Raw genomic sequence first — 19,463 nt, 5'->3', positions numbered from 1 at the left:
AGAGAAATAAAGGGAAAAATGGAGGATTTCCCCCCTTCTCTCACTTCTCAAGCAAGAACTAGAGGGCTTCTCCTGGAGTTCTCTGCCTGTAGTGCAGTACTCACTTCCAGGTTTCCAAATGCATTAAGTTCAGGTCGGGGAATGGGGTGGGGGAAGTGGGAAACTCACCATTTGTTTGTTGGCTTCTCAAATGCTGGTGTCCTTCTTCAATCTTCCTGCAGCTATTTACTTTTCAGAACTCTCAAACAGCTGTCCCATGAATTCTGTCCAGGTTTTATGATTGTGCTCAGTGACAGACAAAGAGTAGCAAGTACTTAACCATCTTACCCAGAACTGTAATCTAGAATCAAATTTTAAATAAATCACTCTGGTGGTTATATGGAGGGTGAAGTAGAAGGGAACAAGATTGAAGATGGGGAGACCAGTTAGGAACGTACTCTAGTAATCTAGGCAATAGATGAGATCTCAAACCTGGGCAGTGATAATAGAAATTATGATGAAAATGCCAATTCAAGAAATATTTTGGAGGTAAAAGTGATGAGACTTAACGAGGTCACCCTCTTACAAGGCCATAATTGAAATATGTAAGAAAGGAACTGACAGTGATCAAGACTGATGGCTCTATTAAAAAAAAAAAAACGTAGGGATAAGTATAACAATAGAAATATAAAAGTTACACTCTGATAACTATAGAACATTGTTGAAAAGAAAGACTTAAATAAATGGAAAGACATACCATGTTGTAGTATAAGTCCTGACATTTGGATTTTCTCTTTTTTGTAATGCAAATGTCTGACTTAAGCTTTGATTGCCCAGACATCTACTTCAAAGAGGCACCCACTTCAAAGATGGCTACCTCAAAAAACACATTGCTAGTCACCCCAACCCAGTTCCTACTCCTTTGTTTTAGCAATCTTGCTTGATTTCGATAACTGACCATTTGGGTTGCTTGTTTTTTCTCTTCTCTAGCTTCAAATTCCCCTCTTCTATTTTAAATTCACCAATGAGTGAGCCCCAGAATCCCTAGGTTCCCACCTTCAATAAAAGCAGCCCGCTAGGCTTGCTCACTCATTCTCTGTCTCTCTGTATGTCTGTCTGTCTCCCTCTCCCCCTTTCTGTCTCTGTGTGTGTTTCTCTCTGTCTCTCTCTCCCCCAACCCTTGACCTTGTTGTGTGGCCCCAGGTGTGCTGTGTATTTTCCAGGACCTGTAAGCAAAAAACTTAGTCTCCTTCAAAGTTTTTCTGATGGTTATTGCTGAGAGCATCTTGCAATCATAAGAACCACAGGGCAGGTCAAGCCACAACATTGGTTATGAACAGGATGAGACCAGCACAAAAGACATGTTCAGAGATTAGAAGATTTAATATGGTTAAGATGGCAGTTCTCCCCAAACTGACCAATAAATTCAATGCAATCTCTATCAAAATCTCAACTTTCTTCTCAGAAATTGACAGGCTGATGCCAAAATTCATATAAAAATGCAAGGGACCCAGAATAGCCAAAACAATCTTAAGAAAAGAGGAATGAAGTTGAAGAACTCACATTTCCCAATTTCAAAACTTACTAAAAAGCTACAATAATCAAAATGTTATGGTACTGGCATAAGGATAGACATATAGGTAAATGGAAGAGAATTGAGAGTCCAGAAATAAGCTTTCACATTTATAGTCAATTAATCTTCAACAAGGGTGCCAAGATAATTAAGTGGAGAAAGTATAGTTTTTTCAACAAATGGTACTGGGGCAACTGGATATGTTACCAAGGCTGTTGCCCCAGAGTCATACCCCTGTCCCTTCCTTGAATGGAAACCAAGTGCTCTTACCTAAGTTTCAGGAGGAAGCTGCAAAGAGAAAAACAAGAACTGGTTAGAACCAGCTAGGCCCAATATGGTGGAAGACTTGACTTCCAGTAGGCCTTGAGCCTCATGATATGCTCATTGTAATACATTAGTAGGCTAAATGACACACCCACCAGTGCCTTGACAGTTGACAATTGCCATGACAACAACCAGAAAAGCCCATACAAGGACTAAAAAGGAGTGTTGCCTCAGTTCTGGTCCAAACCACACTTCTGTTCTCAGATAAATCATGAATATTCCTCCCTCTCTTTCCAATTCCCTCCATTTTACATCAACCCTCCTATATATATGGTGTCTCCACCCAAATTGGATTGAGAAGCTGATTTGCAAACGAGGTTCCCACTTCCCCATTCTTTGGCTATTGAATAAAGCTTGTGCTGTTCCAGTCTCAGCATCGGTTTCCTTACTGGCGAATCGATCAGAAAAAGAACCTCCCTGGCCAAGACAACAGGACTTGGCCTGGGCTAGGACCCCGGCGTGGGTGCAGGCGACCAATTCAGTAACATATCCACATGCAAGAAAATGATGTTGGACCCCTATATCACACCATATACAAAAATTAATTCAAAATAGATTTAAGACCTAAATGTAAGAGCTAAAACTATAAAATTCTGAGAAGAAGTATTGGGGATAAATCTTCATGACCTTAAACTAGGTAATGGTTTCTTAGATAAATTAAACTTCATCAAAATTAAAAACTTTTATGCTTCAAATAACACAATCAAGAATGTGAAAAGACAATCCACAAAATCAGAGAAAATGTTTGCAAATCCTATATATGATCCAGATTATATAAAGAATTCTTACCACTCAATAATAAAGAAATAAATAACCCAATTAAGAATGGGCAAATAATTTGAACAGACATCTCTCCAAAGAAGATACATATATGGTGAATAAGCACAAGAAAAAAAATGTCCAACATCATTAGCCATCAGGGAAATGTGAATCAAAACCACAGTAAGATACCACTTCATGCCCACTAGAATTGCCATAATAAAGACAGATAATAAAAAGTGTTGGAGAGGATGTGGAGAAATTGGAACACTCATACACTGCTGGTGGTAATGCAAAGTGGTCCAGCAATTTCCCTCTTCAGTATATACCCAAGAGAAATGAAACACGTGTCTACACAAAAACTTGTACGTGAATGTTCAAAGCAGAATTATTCATAATAGACAAAAAGTGGAAACAATCCACATTTCCATCAACTGATGACTGGATAAACAAAATGTGGTATATCCATACAATGGAATGTTTTTCAGCAATGAAAGGAAATGAAATACTGACACATGCTACAACGTGGATGAACTCTGAAAACATTATGCTAAGTGAAAGAAGCTAAACACAAAAGGCTACACATTGTAAGATTTAATTTATATGCAATGTCCAGAACAGGTAAATCTATAGAGACAGAAAGTAAATCAGTAGCTGTCTAGGGTTGGGGGGTGGGGATGGGGACTGACTGCTACTGGGTATGGGGTTTCTTTTTGGGGTGATGAAAATGTTCCAAAATTAGACCATGGTGGTAGATGTACAACTCTGTGAATATACTAACAACTATAGAATTGTACACTTTAAGTGGGTGAATTGTATGATATATGAATTATATCTCAATAAAACTGATAAAAATCCATAAGGTTACAAAGAAAACCAGTTATACTGAACTAGAAGAATCAAAATATAAACAAATTCTTTTTTTTTTATTTAACATCTTTATTGGAGTATAATTGCTTTACAATGGTGTGTTAGTTTCTGCTTTATAACAAAGTGAATCAGTTATACATATACATATGTTCCCATATCTCTTCCCTCTTGCAACTCCCTCCCTCCCATCCTCCCTATCCCACCCCTCTAGGTGGTCACAAAGCACCGAGCTGATCTCCCTGTGCTATGCGGTTGCTTCCCACTAGCTAGCTATTTTACGTTTGGTAGTGTATATATGTCCATGCCACTCTCTCACTTTGTCACATCTTACCCTTCCCCCTCCCCATATCCTCAAGTCCATTCTCTAGTAGGTCTGTGTCTTTATTCCCATCTTGCCACTAGGTTCTTCATGACCTTTTTTTTTTCCTTAGATTCCATATGTATGTGTTAGCATACTGTATTTGTTTTGCTCTTTCTGACTTACTTCACTCAGTATGACAGACTCTAACTCCATCCACCTCACTACAAATAACTCAATTTTGTCTCTCTTTATGGCTGAGTAATATTTCATTGTATATATGTGCCACATCTTCTTTATCCATTCATCCGATGATGGACACTTAGGTTGCTTCCATATCCTAGCTATTGTAAATAGAGCTGCAATGAACATTTTGGTACATGACTCTTTTTGAATTATGGTTTTCTCAGGGTATATGCCCAGTAGTGGGACTGCTGGGTCATATGGTAGTTCTATTTTTAGTTTTTTTAAGGAATCTCCACACTGTTCTCCATAGTGGCTGTACCAGTTTACATTCCCACCAACAGTGCAAGAGGGTTCCCTTTTCTCCACACCCTCTCCAGCATTTACTGTTTCTAGATTTTTTGATGATGGCCATTCAGACTGGTGTGAGATGATATCTCATTGTAGTTTTGATTTGCATTTCTCTAATGATTAATGATGTTGAGCATTCTTTCATGTGTTTGTTGGCAATCTGTATATCTTCTTTGGAGAAATGTCTATTTAGGTCTTCTGCCCATTTTTGGATTGGGTTGTTTGTTTTTTTGTTATTGAGCTGCACGAGCTGTTTGTAAATTTTGGAGATTAATCCTTTGTCAGTTGCTTCATTTGCAAATAATTTCTCCCATTCTGAGGGTTGTCTTTTGGTCTTGTTTATGGTTTCCTTTGCTGTGCAAAAGCTTTTAAGTTTCATTAGGTCCCATTTGTTTATTTTTGTTTTTATTTTCATTTCTCTAGGAGCTGGGTCAAAAAGGATCTTGCTGTGATTTATGTTATAGAGTTTTGCTGTGATTTATGTCATAGAGTAAACCCAAATTCTTGATAAAGAAATAGATGTGCTTCTTTAGAAAGGCATTAAACAACAAGATCCAGATCTAACAGTTACCTTAATTCTGAAGTAGTGATGAGTGTAAAATAAATTTTGAGACATGTGCAATGATTATAACAAAAATGATTGATGGTTCCACTAGCACCTCTAAAGAACAATGGAGTTGGTAAAAAGGAGAGGAAATAAACCAGTTGTTTCCCCAATGAAGCTCCAGGATCAAAAAGCAGGTACAAACAAGACACTTCCTTTTAGTGAGGCTGGAGATTTGCAAGACAGCTTCCAGCCTAGTGCTTTTAGCATGTTTACACATCATTGGCTATACCAGTTAAATCACTGCCAAGCAGCTTGGACCTCTGTGGCTGTACCCTTTAGTCATCCTGCAAGGCAGTGGGATTGGGCAAGAGGGAACTTAATGATATCTGGTCATCAAGGCAAAGCAAGTTGGGAGGGAGAATGGAAAATTGACACAATGGGTAAGAAAGCACTAAGACTATTTGAAAACAAAGCGACCAACAAGGGTTTAATCTCTAAAACATACAAACAGCTCATGCAGCTCTGTATCAAAAAAACAAACAACCCAATCAAAAAATGGGCACAAGATCTAAATAGACATTTCTCCAAAGAAGACATACAGATGGCCAACAAACACATGAAAAGATGCTCAACATCACTAATTATCAGAGAAATGCAAATCAAAACTACAATGAGGTATCACCTCACACTGGTCAGAATGGCCATCATCAAAAAGTCTACAAACAATAAATGCCAGACAGGGTGTGGAAAAAAGGGAACCCTCCTACACTGTTGGTAGGAATGTAAACTGGTACAGCCACTATGGAGAACAGTATGGAGGTTCCTTAAAAAACTAATAATGGAACTACCATATAATCTAGCAATCCCACTCCTGGACATATATCCAGAGAAAACCATACTTCAAAAAGATACATGCACCCCAATGTTCACTGCAGCACTATTTACAATAGCCAAGACATGGAAGCAACCTAAATGTCCATCGACAGATGAATGGATAAAGAAGATGTGGTACATATACAATGAGCCATAAAAATGAACAAAATAATGCCATTTGTAGCAACATGGATGGACCTAGAGATTCTCATACTAAGTGAAGTACTGAGCCCGCGTGCTACAACTACTGAAGCCCATGGGCCTAGAGCCCATGCTCCGCAACAAGAGAAGCCACCACGATGAGAAGCCCACGCACCGCAACGAAGAGTAGCCCCCACTCACTGTAACTAGAGAAAGCCCATGCGCAGCAACAAAGACCCAACACAGCCAAAAACTAAAATAAATAAATAAATAAGAATGAAATAATGCCATTTGCAGCAACATGGATGGGCCTAGAGATTATCATACTAAGAAAGTCATACAGAGAAAGACAGATACCATATGATATCGTTTATATGTGGAATCAAAAAAATAATACAAATGAACTTACTTACAAAACAGAAATAGAGGCATAGATGTAGAAAACAAACTTATGGTTACCAGCGGGGAAAGGGAGGGAAGGATAAAATTGGGAGATTGGGATTGACATATACACACTACTGTATATAAAATAGATAACTAATAAGAACCTGCTGTATAGCACAGGGAACTCTAGTCAATACTCTTTAATGACCTATATGGGAAAAGAATCTAAAAAAGAGTGGGTATATGTATATGTATAACTGATTTACTTTGCTGTACACCTGAAACTAACACAACATTGTAAATCAACTATACTCCAATTAAAAACAAAAAAAAAAACAGACTCACAGATTTCGAAAACAAGCTTATGGTTACCAAAGGGGAAACATGGAGTGGGGAGGGATAAATTAGGAGCCTTGGATTAACATACACACACTACTATATACAAAATAACCAACGAGGATCTACTGTATAGCACAGGGAACTCTACTCAATATTCTGTGATAACCTATATGGGTAAAGAATCTGAAAAAGAACATATACATATATGTATATGTATAACTGAATCACTTTGCTGAAACTAACACAACATTGTAAATCAACTATACTCCAATAAAAGTTTTTAAAAAATAAAATTTGAGGAAACAAAAAAATAATTTTTTTTTTAAAAAAAGAAAGCACTAAGACATCTAATGGCATGGCATGCTCTCCCTCCTGTGTCCAACCCTTCAGAAAAGGAGATATGACCAGACTAGCATGGGGATTCATGGGTCAGAATTGGGAAGTCTTCAATGACTGCCCCCTCTACCAGATATCCACCTCCAGGACTAATTTTCAAAATATTTGACAAGTGATAACAATCGGCCACAGAGCAATCAGAACAGTTGCCAGCCACAGTACTAGAACAGAGTTTTGGAGGTCTCCTGCTATGACAGACATTACTTGATTCAGTTGCTAGATTGTGGGGAGGTCCCAGAGGTCCTAGAGGCAAGATTGAGGCAGTGGTTCTTCATCAACTGGCACAGAAGATGTTCAAGTCCTCTGTTAACAACTGAAGTACCTGTACCAGTACACATTACCCCAAAGATAGGGTAGAGAGAGAGAGAGTAGAACCTCCTTAAAGCTTTATGAATGAAGGATTGAGCAACTGGTTGATGCTTACATTCATGGGACATCTTGCTGATTTCACAGGTGGAAATTTCTCCTCTTGACTGAAGGACCAAAAGAGACTTCAGTGCACCACTCAAAGTTTTTTTCAAACTTAGACTCTAGAAAGCCACCTTACTACAAAAGTAGGGGTACATTTCAGTGAAAATCCTTATCCCTACCTTTTCATCATCTAGGAAGAAGCAAAGAAAGCTGGCAACCTGAAATGGGGACCAAAGGGTATTGGCCCACGCTTCCAGCTGCCCCAGATCCGAACAGAGGCCTGTCGGGTAGCGGGGTCTCTTTGGACTACCCCTCCCACCACCAGGATCCTCCTTCTACAGACTCATTCATCAGTTCACACCTAGCTCAATTCCTCTTCCTGTGAAGAGAAAGTCTCCAACAGAGAGGGAAATTGGATAAGGTAGACCCTGAGGCACAGCCTTTACTAGACAGGAAAAAAAACAGGGCTACATGTGGGGCTCCTGAGCAATAAGGGGGGAAGTGAGCCATTTTAACAACAACCATTAATTTTTATTAAATTTCTAATCAAATACAACAATAATTTCTTCTCTTTCATAAAAAAACACAAATATTTACAACATTATCAGTTTGGGAAAAGACAAACAGTAAAAATGAAGAAAAGTGATGAAAAGACAAATTCAAGGACAGAATAAATACAGCCTATTTACACGCCTGCCTGGCCCTGGTGGCTGCTTCCAGAGTGCCAGATCCTCAACCTCAGAATTAGCAGCAGTTCAAAATCTCCTCCAGTTTCAACATGTCCAAGGGTGGGATTTTGGTGACTTCAAAGAAGACCCTGCAAAAGGAAGAGGGGTCTGCTCAGTGTAAAATAGTCCAAAGCAAGCAGGCTCCATGGAATAAGTGGGACATAGGCCCTTGGTTCCCTATCTTGCTTTAACTCTGAAGCAGAAAGTAAGGTAAAAAGTACCTGAATTTTTCTTTTCCCTTAAATGAGGTTAGTCTGGGCCTCCCCATGACTGAGCACAAACCCAACCTCAACTGGAGCTTGGTACTTACTGGTGGGAATACTTGGAATGCACAGCCTTGAGCTTATTGCACGAACGTAAAGTCAGCAGGATGTTCAGCTGCCTGACCAAGGGGTGAAGATCAGAGGTCTTGTAGCCACTGTGATACTCCAGGGTAGGAGCCTGGAAGAAGCAACATGGACAGCGACTTTTACAACAGGAAGCAGACACTTCCTGTCTCCAATACCCAAATCCAAACTTCCTATCCATAGTACAGGCAGGGAAGAAAGTCAAACAATTCAAAGACTTGTAGAGCACAGACACCGACCAATAATTAAAGGGTACTACCTAGAAGACTATGTTCCAGCTGCAAGCTAGTGGTATGGCTATATCCATATGCACCAGCTGGATATTAGCCCTAGCCATAGGTATTTACACTGAAATCCACCAAAGAATTTAAGGAACAGGACTGACTTTGTTACTTACTCTCAGGTTATGAGCCAATGGCCAGGCAAACCTCAGAACAAACTTGAGGTCCCAACTAAACAGCCAACAGGAACTTAAGGCTGTTCCTCCTCTCTGGCTCAAACAGCTATCATTTCATGCATTCATTTTCTCAGTCAACTTTAAGTATGCCTATCATGTGGCAAAAGGAATATAGCAGAGTGTTTAAGAGCAAAGGTTCTGGAGGCAAACTGCTTGGGTTCAAATTCCACCTCCATTAACAGCATGGCCTTGAACCAGTTACTTAACCTCTAGGTGCCTCAGTTTCCAAATCTGCCAAATAGGGACGATTACAGTAATTACATAATAGGCTTAAATGAGTTAATAGACATAAAGCACACAGAACAGAGTCTAGCACATACCCAAACAATGCTAGCTAGGATTAATATTACCAAACCCCATACAGGATGCTGGGAATACAAAGATGACTAAGAGATGACTAAGGCTCCTGCCCTTGAGGAGTCTGTAGTCTAGTGGGGGAGACAGACATGCACACAGAGAATTACAAAATGTGTGGGAAGTGCTACAGTGGAAGGGAGCATGGGACAGTGGAGGAACAGAGCTGCAGGACCCATGAATTTTGGCCGGGAAAGTCACAAAAAGCTTTGCAGAGGAGGGCACATCTGCAATAGGTACTGAAAGTCTAGTGGGAGTTCCACAGGTAGAGAAAAGAAAATTCATTATTCTGTGAGGCAGTGGTTTTCTTAAAATGTCTTAATTATTTTCCCTGAACTCATTTTTTTCCAAATATCTTACCTGGAAGCCCAAATATCTTACCTGGAATTGGGGGCGGGAACTAAGAAGCCCACCAATTTGGATCCCTTTACCTTTTACATGGCCCCTGAGATACTTCTGCAGGAATCCCAGGGCTCTACTGAATACTCTTTGGAAACCACTGCCACAGGCAAAGGGCAGTCATTGGCATGCTGAGCAGGGGAGTAACACATGGGATAACACATCATATTGGGTGTGTTAATTAAGATTAACAGCCCTACTGTCACTGCCCCAATTGTTCACATTGTTCAATTGTTCACTGCCCCAATGCTTCACATTGATTATTATTAAAAGCCCACTCACTGGTGTTGATACGTTCACATACGCTCTCTCATCTAATATACCTTCCATACTGCTATATACTAGTACTGTTTCCAAAACATTTACAAACAGGAAGATGTCACTCCCCTGCCTTAAAAACTTGCAATGCCGTAGTGTAAAATGGATCTTTCAGCATGGCATCAAAGGCCTCTCACAATCTGACCACACTCTACCATTCTGGTCTCACCTCTCACCATTCCCTACTCATACGTCCTCTGCTCTATCCATAGGAAATGTCTTATTCTGCCCTGAATACATCACACTGTTTTCTTATTGCCTTCACGTCTTTTTAATTATTGTTCCCTCTGCCTAAAATGTCTCTTCTCAAGGTTCCTACTCATATCTCAAGACCCAACTCAAAAGTCACCTCCTCTGTGAAGCCTTTCTCATCTATAGCAGTATATATAGTGTAGAGGACTGTGGAGCCAGACTACCTAGGTTCAGATCAGGGCTGACACTTAGCTGATACTCACTGGTACAGCCATGCCAAGTGTTAAAACACTGAAATATTTTTATACTGGTTGGCAAGCAGTTTGCTGCCCTGAGCCTCTCAACTGTCCTCTCTCAGGACCTACCAGCCTTCCCCAGGATCCAAGGGTCAAAGCCTGGGTCCGTATCGGGCCTCCAGGATCATGGCTCCGGGGCTACAGCCACCATTCTGATTATAGAGTAGGTATATTCTTTGAACAGACTCCTAGTTCCCAAAGCCTAGCTCTGCCTCTCATTAGCCAAACACGGGAAGTTATTTCTTATCTGTACAATAGGGATAATAGTGCTGATCTCATAGGGTTGTTGTGAAGATTGAGTTAATAGACAAAGTGTTTAGTTCACTGACTAAGCACTCAATAAATGCTAGCCATTATTATTATGTATTCTTTCTCATCGTCATCACTGCCATTTACTTAATGCTTTCTTTGTCCCAAGAAATTTCAGTGCCTTGTCCAAGTTCACACAACTGTTTATAGGGTTCTTCCTCAGCACACAGAGGTTTCTCCATCAGTAGTGGTGCTAGAATTTCTAGGCCGCAGGGGCTTAGGAGTGGTTGGGAAGAGTATGCTCATTTGCAAGCATACTCTTTCTATTGGATTGCATGTTACACGTCAGTAAAAATTCATAGTTTTCTAAAGTTGCTTTTATTCACAATTTTTTATAAAATTGAGAAAGCATCAAATATGCATTTTATTTGTATTGGGGAAGGAGGCTGTGGGGGCCTTCCTCCTCAGAGAAGAGCACAATAGTATATCTCTGAGTCCCCTGTTATACACATGGACAGTTGCTTTCACTACTCTGTTCTCTGGGTCAGTGCTTTCCAAATCCTGTTCCAATGAGCACCCTTGGGGGGCCAACCTTGCTGAGGGGACTGCAAGGAGCAGGGGTGGAATGGGGTCAGGCAAGAAGTGGGTCCACCCCATTCCCTGCTGCAATCAGAATAATTTCACATTAGTCTGTTTTGTGATACTGGGCTTTCAGGTAAGCTGTCTTTGGAAGAAAGTGTACTGTGATGAAGAAAAGTGAAATAAAATACTTTAAAACCATGGCTCTAGAAACCCTTTAGGCAGCCAGGCCCCTAAGATGTCAAGATGTTAAAGGATTCATAACGGCAGGTATGTAGTAGTTTTGTCACAGAGTTTCCCACAGCCCTAGTTTACACCTTCCTCCTGAGCTGACCCTGTGCTTTTAAATCCATATCCCTGGGACTTTCCTGGTGGTCCACTGGTTAAGAATCTGCCTTCCAATGCAGGGGACGGGGGTTCGATCCCTGGGCAGGGAACTAAGATCCCACATGCCGCGGGGCAACTAAGCCCGCGTGCCGCAACTACTGAGCCCACACACTCTGGAACCCATGTGCCACAACTAAAGAGAAGCCCACGTGCTGCAATAAAGAGCCCACATGCTGCAACTAAGACCCGATGCAGTCAAAAATAAAATAAATAAATAAATATTTTTAAAAAAAATCCCTACTCCTTCTTCCCCACCGCCCACAAGTGTTTACCCAGTGTCCGAGCTTCTTCATGTAGAGGGCCAGGAGGAAGGAGCCAGCAGCTAGCTTGGAAGCCCTCTCCTGGACATAGTCATATTCCTGCAGGGTCATTTCACAGATGAAGCGGGACAAGGTCAGTGTCTTCATGCTGGCATGGACACACTAAAGGCAGGAAGAAGACTGGCTCAGCAATCAATTCAGAACACTGGCACCAAGCAGAAAACCCCCTGCACTCACTCACTCCAGTTATCCCACCTTGGGCCTAAATGGCTCTCTGCCTGAACAATGTACCTCTTTTGCCACCATGACTCACACTAAGGACCCTGCCCACAAAGCACAGAATCTTTACGAGAGGGGATTCTGAAATTGGCAATGGTATTTGCCATCTTCAGGGCTTTAAACCAAATTATCAAGTGTGACTGTGGTACCCTCCACCTCCCCTTTCTGTAGATGTCATCCTCTGAAGAGCCGAAGGCCTCCAACTGTTGACTTTTCACTGGGTTCCAGACTAGGAGGTATTCCATGCTCCAAAAGAACTCCTTCCCTTTTCTTGTTTGAATATATATATGTGTGTGTGTGTGTATACACACACACACACACACACACAAATCCTACAAGACACACTTGTATAATATAAAGTGACTTCCCCTGTAACCAATATTCAGGTGAAGGAAGAGAACTTTGACAGCATCTCCCCTAAATTTCCCAAGTGTCCCTTCCTGATCAAAGAATCTTCTTCCCCTCCCCTACTCTGCCCTCACCTCAAAACTTTATAGGCATACCATGGAAATCTGCAATTTTCTTCCCCCCACACTCCATAAAGATTGCCAATCTAGGAGGGTGGACTGAAGAAGAAATTCCCCTGTCCCCAGTTGTCCCTTTCCCTTTTCCTACCACTCAAGCAGCCACTCTGGGAATGGAGGGGACTAACCCAGCAGTGGGAAAATGAAGATGTACCTCCCCTGTCTTACCTTAGCATATCTGCGCAGAAAATGATAGGCGATGGGAATGTTGATATCAAATTGGAGGGTTTTTAGGATGCTGTTTTCCATGGCGAGCATCTCATCTCGCTTATACATATCATCACAGATGTACAGGAAGTCATCCACACAAGGTGGGCAGGGCTCCTATGGGTGGAGAGGAGAGGCAGTCACAACCAGGCAAAGACAGCCCACTCCTCTCTGCTTGAAGATGAAAGGCAGAGGAGGAGAGGGGTGAAGGATAGGAGGTAATAACATTCCCTGGCATGAACCTTCAGGGTAGCTCTGAAAGCCAGCTTCTGGTTTTTGAGTAGTACATCTGAAAAACAAAATCAGAGAGATAGGAGGAGAGAGGACAGGGTCTCTTGGGGTAGATTCTTATAGCACTGGAAGCGGCATAATATGGCACAGGGACTGGAAGCACTGAGCTCTCTTCTAATGAGTGAGAAATCTAAGGCCTACTCTGGGGGGAACAGAGGCAAGGAGACCACAGGAAGGGAGCTAGAGATGGAAAATAAGCCCGCACTTTGTTTTCTTGTCTAAGGAATGAATAAGGATGTTTGGGAGGGGGCACTGCTGGGGTAATAGGCAGTGAGAGACAGAGAGAGATAGGCACAGAGGGAACCTAAGCAGAGACTGAAGACCAAGGGATGGGAGGATGTGCAAGGGGGCTAGACTGGGAAGGTCCAAGCCAAGCCAAGGGTGAGAAGAACCGCCCCCTCCACAATCTGGGGCACCTTTCCATGTCCTGCCCTCTGCAGGCTGAACCTTAGTTTTGGGGAAAGGACTAGGAGGCAGGAAGACCCCTGAATCTTTTCTCTAGCTGCATCTCACTGCCCACCCCAGCCTTCTTCTCACACCTCTATTTTCAGATCACAAACTGGACCAACCCTCTGGGTTTGCAGATAGGGAAATTGAGGCCCAGAGAGAGGAAGTGACTTGCTCAAGGTCACACAGCAACCTAGTGACAAGACCAGGACAAGAAACTCTCCCTTCCACTGCTCTACTCACCAGTGGCTCCTTCCTTTCTTCTCTTCTCATATCATCTCCATACCTCCCCTTGCAAAAGTCTTTCTGTACTTCTCAATCCTGTGAGGGGAAGACACCCCTGCCCCAAAAAACTTAGTGGAGGTCCTTTGTCCTGATAACCAGAAGAGGGGTGCTCCTGGTTCCAAAATTTGCTAATGAGAGCACCTTGCACACTCCTTCTCCCTCCTGCTCTTGGTTGTCCAGGAACCCCCAGCTGCTTTTTTAACCCCCTTGAGGCTGAGGCAGGGAACACTTGCTTAAGCCACAAGGACATCCCTAGGTAGGTGGAGGGAGGAGGAGAGATGGAGAGACATAAAAAGAGAAAGGAAGGGGAGCAAGGGAATGAACCAGGAAGTCAGTGAGCAGGGAAGGAAATGAGCTAGAGAGGGAAGCAGGGAACAAGGGAGAGAGTGAGGGAGGAGGAAGGGAAAGAGAAAGAAAGGGAAGGAGGAGGCTAGGGAGCAAGGGCAGGAAGGAGGGAGGGAGGATGGGAAGGAGGGAGAGAACCAAGGAGAGAAGGAGCCAGGGAGGGAAAGAGGGTGGAAGGTAACAAGCATGAGTGGGTGGGAGGGAGTGACCAAGGAAGTGAGTGAGAGGGAGCTGAGCAGAGAGGGAGCAGGGAGTGAGGGGGAGCAAGGGAACCAGGGAGCAAGAGAGTAGGGAAGGAAGTGAGCCAGAGAGGGAAATGGGGAGAACGAGGGAGGGAGGGAGGAAGAAGAGAGAGGAGGAAAAAGGAAGGAGACAGGGAAGGAGGGTGGGAGGAAGTTAAGGTGGGGGGAGTCATGGTGCCAGAGTACCATGGAGCAAGGATGGGAGATACGGAGGGAAGGAGCAAGCAGGGAGGGGAGAGAAGGAACCATCAGAAAAGGAAGGGTGAGGGAGGAGGGGAGGAGGAAGCAAAGGAGGAGGGAGGGGAGCACGTAATAGAGAAGCAACAGGGAGGAGAGGGAAGGAGGAGGAAGGGAGAGAGGGAGTGACAGAGGGAAGAGCATTAGCTAGGAAAGGAGAGAAGAGAGTGAACAAAGGAAAGGGACAGGAAGGGAGGGTAGAAGAGAGGAGGGTGGAGTAGGAGGGAAGGCGGGACGGGGTGGGTAGGTGGGTAGGAAGGCATGGAGGAGTGAGGGATAGAACCAGGGTGGAAGGGAGAAGGTCATGGAAGGAGGGATCAAGTGAGGAGGGGAGGGAGTGAGCGAGAGAAGGATAGAGAAAAGAAGGGTTGGAAAGAGCAAGAGAGAGTGGGTGGGTGGGATGGAGGGAGGGGCCCAGCATGGAGTGAGCGAGTGTACAAAGCAGGGATTGAGGGATCAAGGAAGGGATTGAAAGAGGGCTGGAGGGAGGAAGGGAGCTACCGAGTAAGGGCAGAAGTGGAGCAAGGGCAGAAGTGGAGAGAGGGCAGAAGTGCAGTGAGGGCCGGAAGTGGAGTGAGGGCCAGAAGTGGCGAGAGAGGGAGGCAAGTAAGGAGCAACGGAGGGGTGGAGTTAGAGAGGGAGGTACTGATGGAGGTAGGAGCTAGTGAGTGAAGGAGAGTGAAGAAGGGAAGCAGAAAGCTAGTTAGGGATAGAGCTGAGTAGGGAACACAAAAACAAATCCACAGTTCTAAAGGTTTTTGTACTCATAAAAGTTGCTACTTCTCTGTTCCTAAACCCTAAGGTTTTATACTATTAGCCTATCTGAAGGAAAACTGAGAGTAGAACAAAATCATTTAGCATCTAAGGAAGAGGAAAGACTCAGATAAAGTAGTTAGATGGATATGGTTATGAAGGAAAGGCCAGCTATTTGCTTTTATACTGCTACTTCAAAAATTACTAATTTACTTGGACTCACTACCATCACTAGGCCATTTTCTCTTAAATGTCTCCAGCACCTAGATTTGGAAATGCTTCCTTATATATGCAATTCAAGACTCCACTAGATGGAGGTGGAGTTGCTAGAAGAAGAAAATGGGGTGGGGACAGAGAATTATGGTCCAGAAGGAAGCTTTAAAAAAAAAAATCCATTTAACTAGGAATATGTCCACCTACACACATCTTCAAAGAGGAAAAGGGAGAATTTTGTTGATGCCAGGAAACAAATACACCACCATTTGCACCCAACACCAGTTTCCCTGCTTAGGAAGACAAAAAATCGGTAGGAAAACTTATTTGTGTGCATGTATGTAATTGTATACACACACAAATACACATATGCGAATGTACACACATGCGTATATATATGTATATACATGTATATAACACATACATACACACACATATTATACATATGCATGCATATACACACACATATATACATACATATGTAAATGCACATACATACATACATACATATATATCTGGCTTGGATAGAAACTGATTGATTAGTTTTCTCCAGGTCCTATGGACTCAGGCTCACCTCAAATTTTGCGGCAATCAGAAAAGCAGTGGAACCAAGGAGTTGTAGCTTGTCCCTCTTGCATATTACCTCCATAAGGTAGTGATCTACCAGCTTCACTGCCAAGTACAGGGTCTCATGACTCATCTCAAAGGTCATCTGGAGGAACACACAAACAGGGCAGGAATCCACATATTGTCCAACTCCAAAGGCACATCCAGATAGGTGTAACTACCTGGTCTGTGGTATTGAGGACAGTGGTGCTACCAGGCCTGGCCAGCTGAAACTCTGCTATGAATGCAAGAACTGATTCACTTAGGGGCCTGGCTATATCTCTAGTGCCTTTGAGGACCCTGGCATTATCTATCCCTACACATTTGGGTAAGTGACCAATCTTACATCAGAGGGAGATGCTCTGCCTTCTCTATGAGCACCTTGAGTGAACACACCCTCCCTCTTTCATCTCCAAAACTTAGATTCTTGCTTTCCCCATTTGCTACTTTGTAGTGTAAACCCTGAAGGTTGACTTTTTGTAATGTAAGTGCCTGACTTAAGCTTTGATTGCCAAAGCATCCACTTCAAAGAGGCATCCAGATAATAGGGAGACATCTTCAAGATGGCAGAGGAGTAAGACGTGGAGATCACCTTCCTCCCCACAAATACATCAAAAATACATCTACATGTAGAACAACTCCTACAGAACAGCTACTGAATGCTGGCAGAAGACCTCAGACTTCCGAAAAGGCAAGAAACTTCCCACGTACCTGGGTAGGGCAACAGAAAAAAGAAAAAACAGAGACAAAAGAATAGGGACGGGACCTGCACCTCTGGGAGGGAGCCGTGAAGGAGGAAAAGTTTCCACACACTAGGAAGCCCCTTCACTGGCAGAGACGGGGTGTGGGTGGGTGGGGGCGAAACTTCGGAGCCACGGAGGAGAGCGTAGCAACAGGGGTGCGGAGGGCAAACCAGAGAGATCCCCGCACAGAGGATCAGTGCCGACCAGCACTCACCAGCCTGAGATGCTTCTCTACTCACCCACAGGGGTGGGTGGGGGCTAGGAGCTAAGGCTCGGGCTTTGGAGGTCAGATCCCAGGGAGAGGACTGGGGTTGGCTGAGGGAACACAGTCTGAAGGGGGCTAGTGCGCCACAGCTAGCCGGGAGGGAGTCCGGAAAAAAGTCTGGAACTGCCTAAGAGGCAAGAGACCATTGTTTCAGGGTGCATGAGGAGAGGAGATTCAGAACACTGCTTAAAAGAGCTTCAGAGATGGGTGCAAACCGCCGGCTAGCAGTGCAGACAACAGAGATGGGCATGAAACGCTAACGCTGCTGCTGCAGCCACCAAAACTCCTGTGTGCAAGCACAGGTCACTATCCACACCTCCCCTCCCAGGAGCCTGTGCAGCCCGCCACTGCCAGGGTCCTGTGATCCAGGGACAACTTCCCCAGGAGAACACAAAGCACGCCTCAGGCTGTTGCAACGTCACTCAGGCCTCTGCCTCCACAGGATCACCCCGCCTTCTATACACCTCCCTCCCCCCCAGCCTGAGTGAGGCAGAGCCCCCTAATCAGCCACTCCTTTAACCCCCTCCTGTCTACATCAGAGGGCAACCTACATGCAGAGGCAGGGCCAAATCCGAGGCTGAGCCCCAGGAGCTGTGCAAACAAAGAAGAGAAAAGGAACTTTCTCTTTGCAGCCTCAGAAGCAGCGGATTAAACCTCCACAATCAACTTGATGTACGCTGCATCTCTGGAACACCTAAATAGACAACAAATCACTCCAAAATTGAGGTGGTGGACTTTGGGAATGAAGAGGAAATAGGCAGTCTACCTGAAAAAGAATTCAGAATAATAAGAGTAAAGATGAACAATCTTGGAAACAAAATGGAGAAAATACAAGAAACGTTTAACAAGGACCTAGAAGAACTAAAGAGCAAACACACAATGATGAACAACACAATAAATGAAATTAAAAATTCTCTAGCAGGAATCAATAGCAGAATAACTGAGGCAGAAGAATGGATAAGTGACCTGGAAGATAAAATAGTGGAAATAACTAGAGCAGAGCAGAATAAAGAAAAAAGAATGAAAAGAATTGAGGACAGTCTCAGAGACCTCTGGGACAACATTAAATGCACCAACACTTGAAATATAGGGGTCCCAGAAGAAGAAGAGAAAAAGAAAGGGACTGAGAAAATATTTGAAGAGATTACAGTTGAAAACTTCCCTAATATGGGAAAGGAAATAGTCAATCACGTCTAGGAAGTGCAGAGAGTCCCATACAGGATAAATCCAAGGAGAAACATGCCAAGAAACATACTAATCAAACTATAAAAAATTAAATACAAAGAAAAAATATTAAAAGCAGCAGGGAAAGCAACAAATAAAATACAAGGGAATCCCCATAAGGTTAACAGCTGATCTTTCAGCAGAAACGCTGCAAGACAGAAGGGAGTGGCAGGACATATTTAAAGTGATGAAAGGGGAAAGCCTACAACGAAGATTACTCTACCCAGCAAGGATCTCATTCAGGTTCGACAGAGAAATTAAAACCTTTACAGAAAAGCAAAACTTAAGAGAATTCAGCACCACCAAACCAGCTTTACAACAAATGCTAAAGGAACTTCTCTAGGCAGGAAACACAAGAGAAGGAAAAGACCTACAATAACAAACCAAAAACAATTAAGAAAATGGGAATAGGAACACAAATATCGATAATTACCTTAAAGGTAAATGGATGAAATGCTCCCACCAAAAGACAGACTGGCTGAATGGATACAAAAACAAGACCCATATATAGGCTGTCTACAAGAGACCCATTTCAGAACTAGGGACACAAACAGACTGAAAGTGAGGGGATGGAAAAAGATATTCCACGCAAATGGAAATCAAAAGAAAGCTGGAGTAGCAATTCTCATATCAGACAAAATAGACTTTAAAATAAAGACTATTACAAGAGACAAAGAAGGACACTACATAATGATCAAGGGATCAATCCAAGAAGAAGATATAACAATCGTAAACATTTATGCGCCCAACATAGGAGCACCTCAAAACATAAGGCAAATACTAACAGCCATAAAAGGGGAAATCACCA

The 19,463-nt window shown here is 43.0% G+C and overlaps 1 protein-coding gene across 1 annotated transcript in view; it reads right to left on the bottom strand.

Annotated features, from left to right (window-relative positions):
• Positions 1-8,172: 8,172 nt before the first annotated feature.
• Positions 8,173-19,463, bottom strand: part of CCNB3 (cyclin B3) — a 56,517-nt gene continuing 45,226 nt past the window's right edge. The window contains exons 9-13 of the mRNA XM_059911006.1: positions 16,392-16,529; positions 12,966-13,121; positions 12,007-12,156; positions 8,467-8,597; positions 8,173-8,245 (exon numbers count right to left, since the gene is read on the bottom strand). Of these exons, the coding sequence (XP_059766989.1) occupies positions 8,173-8,245; positions 8,467-8,597; positions 12,007-12,156; positions 12,966-13,121; positions 16,392-16,529 (648 nt within the window). The remainder of the gene's footprint in view (positions 8,246-8,466; positions 8,598-12,006; positions 12,157-12,965; positions 13,122-16,391; positions 16,530-19,463) is intronic.

This window comes from Balaenoptera ricei, chromosome X (genome assembly GCF_028023285.1).
Source record: "Balaenoptera ricei isolate mBalRic1 chromosome X, mBalRic1.hap2, whole genome shotgun sequence".
NCBI lineage: Eukaryota > Metazoa > Chordata > Mammalia > Artiodactyla > Balaenopteridae > Balaenoptera > Balaenoptera ricei.
The sequence above is the reverse complement of the archived record's forward strand: the minus strand, read 5'-3'. Positions and strand labels throughout refer to the sequence as shown.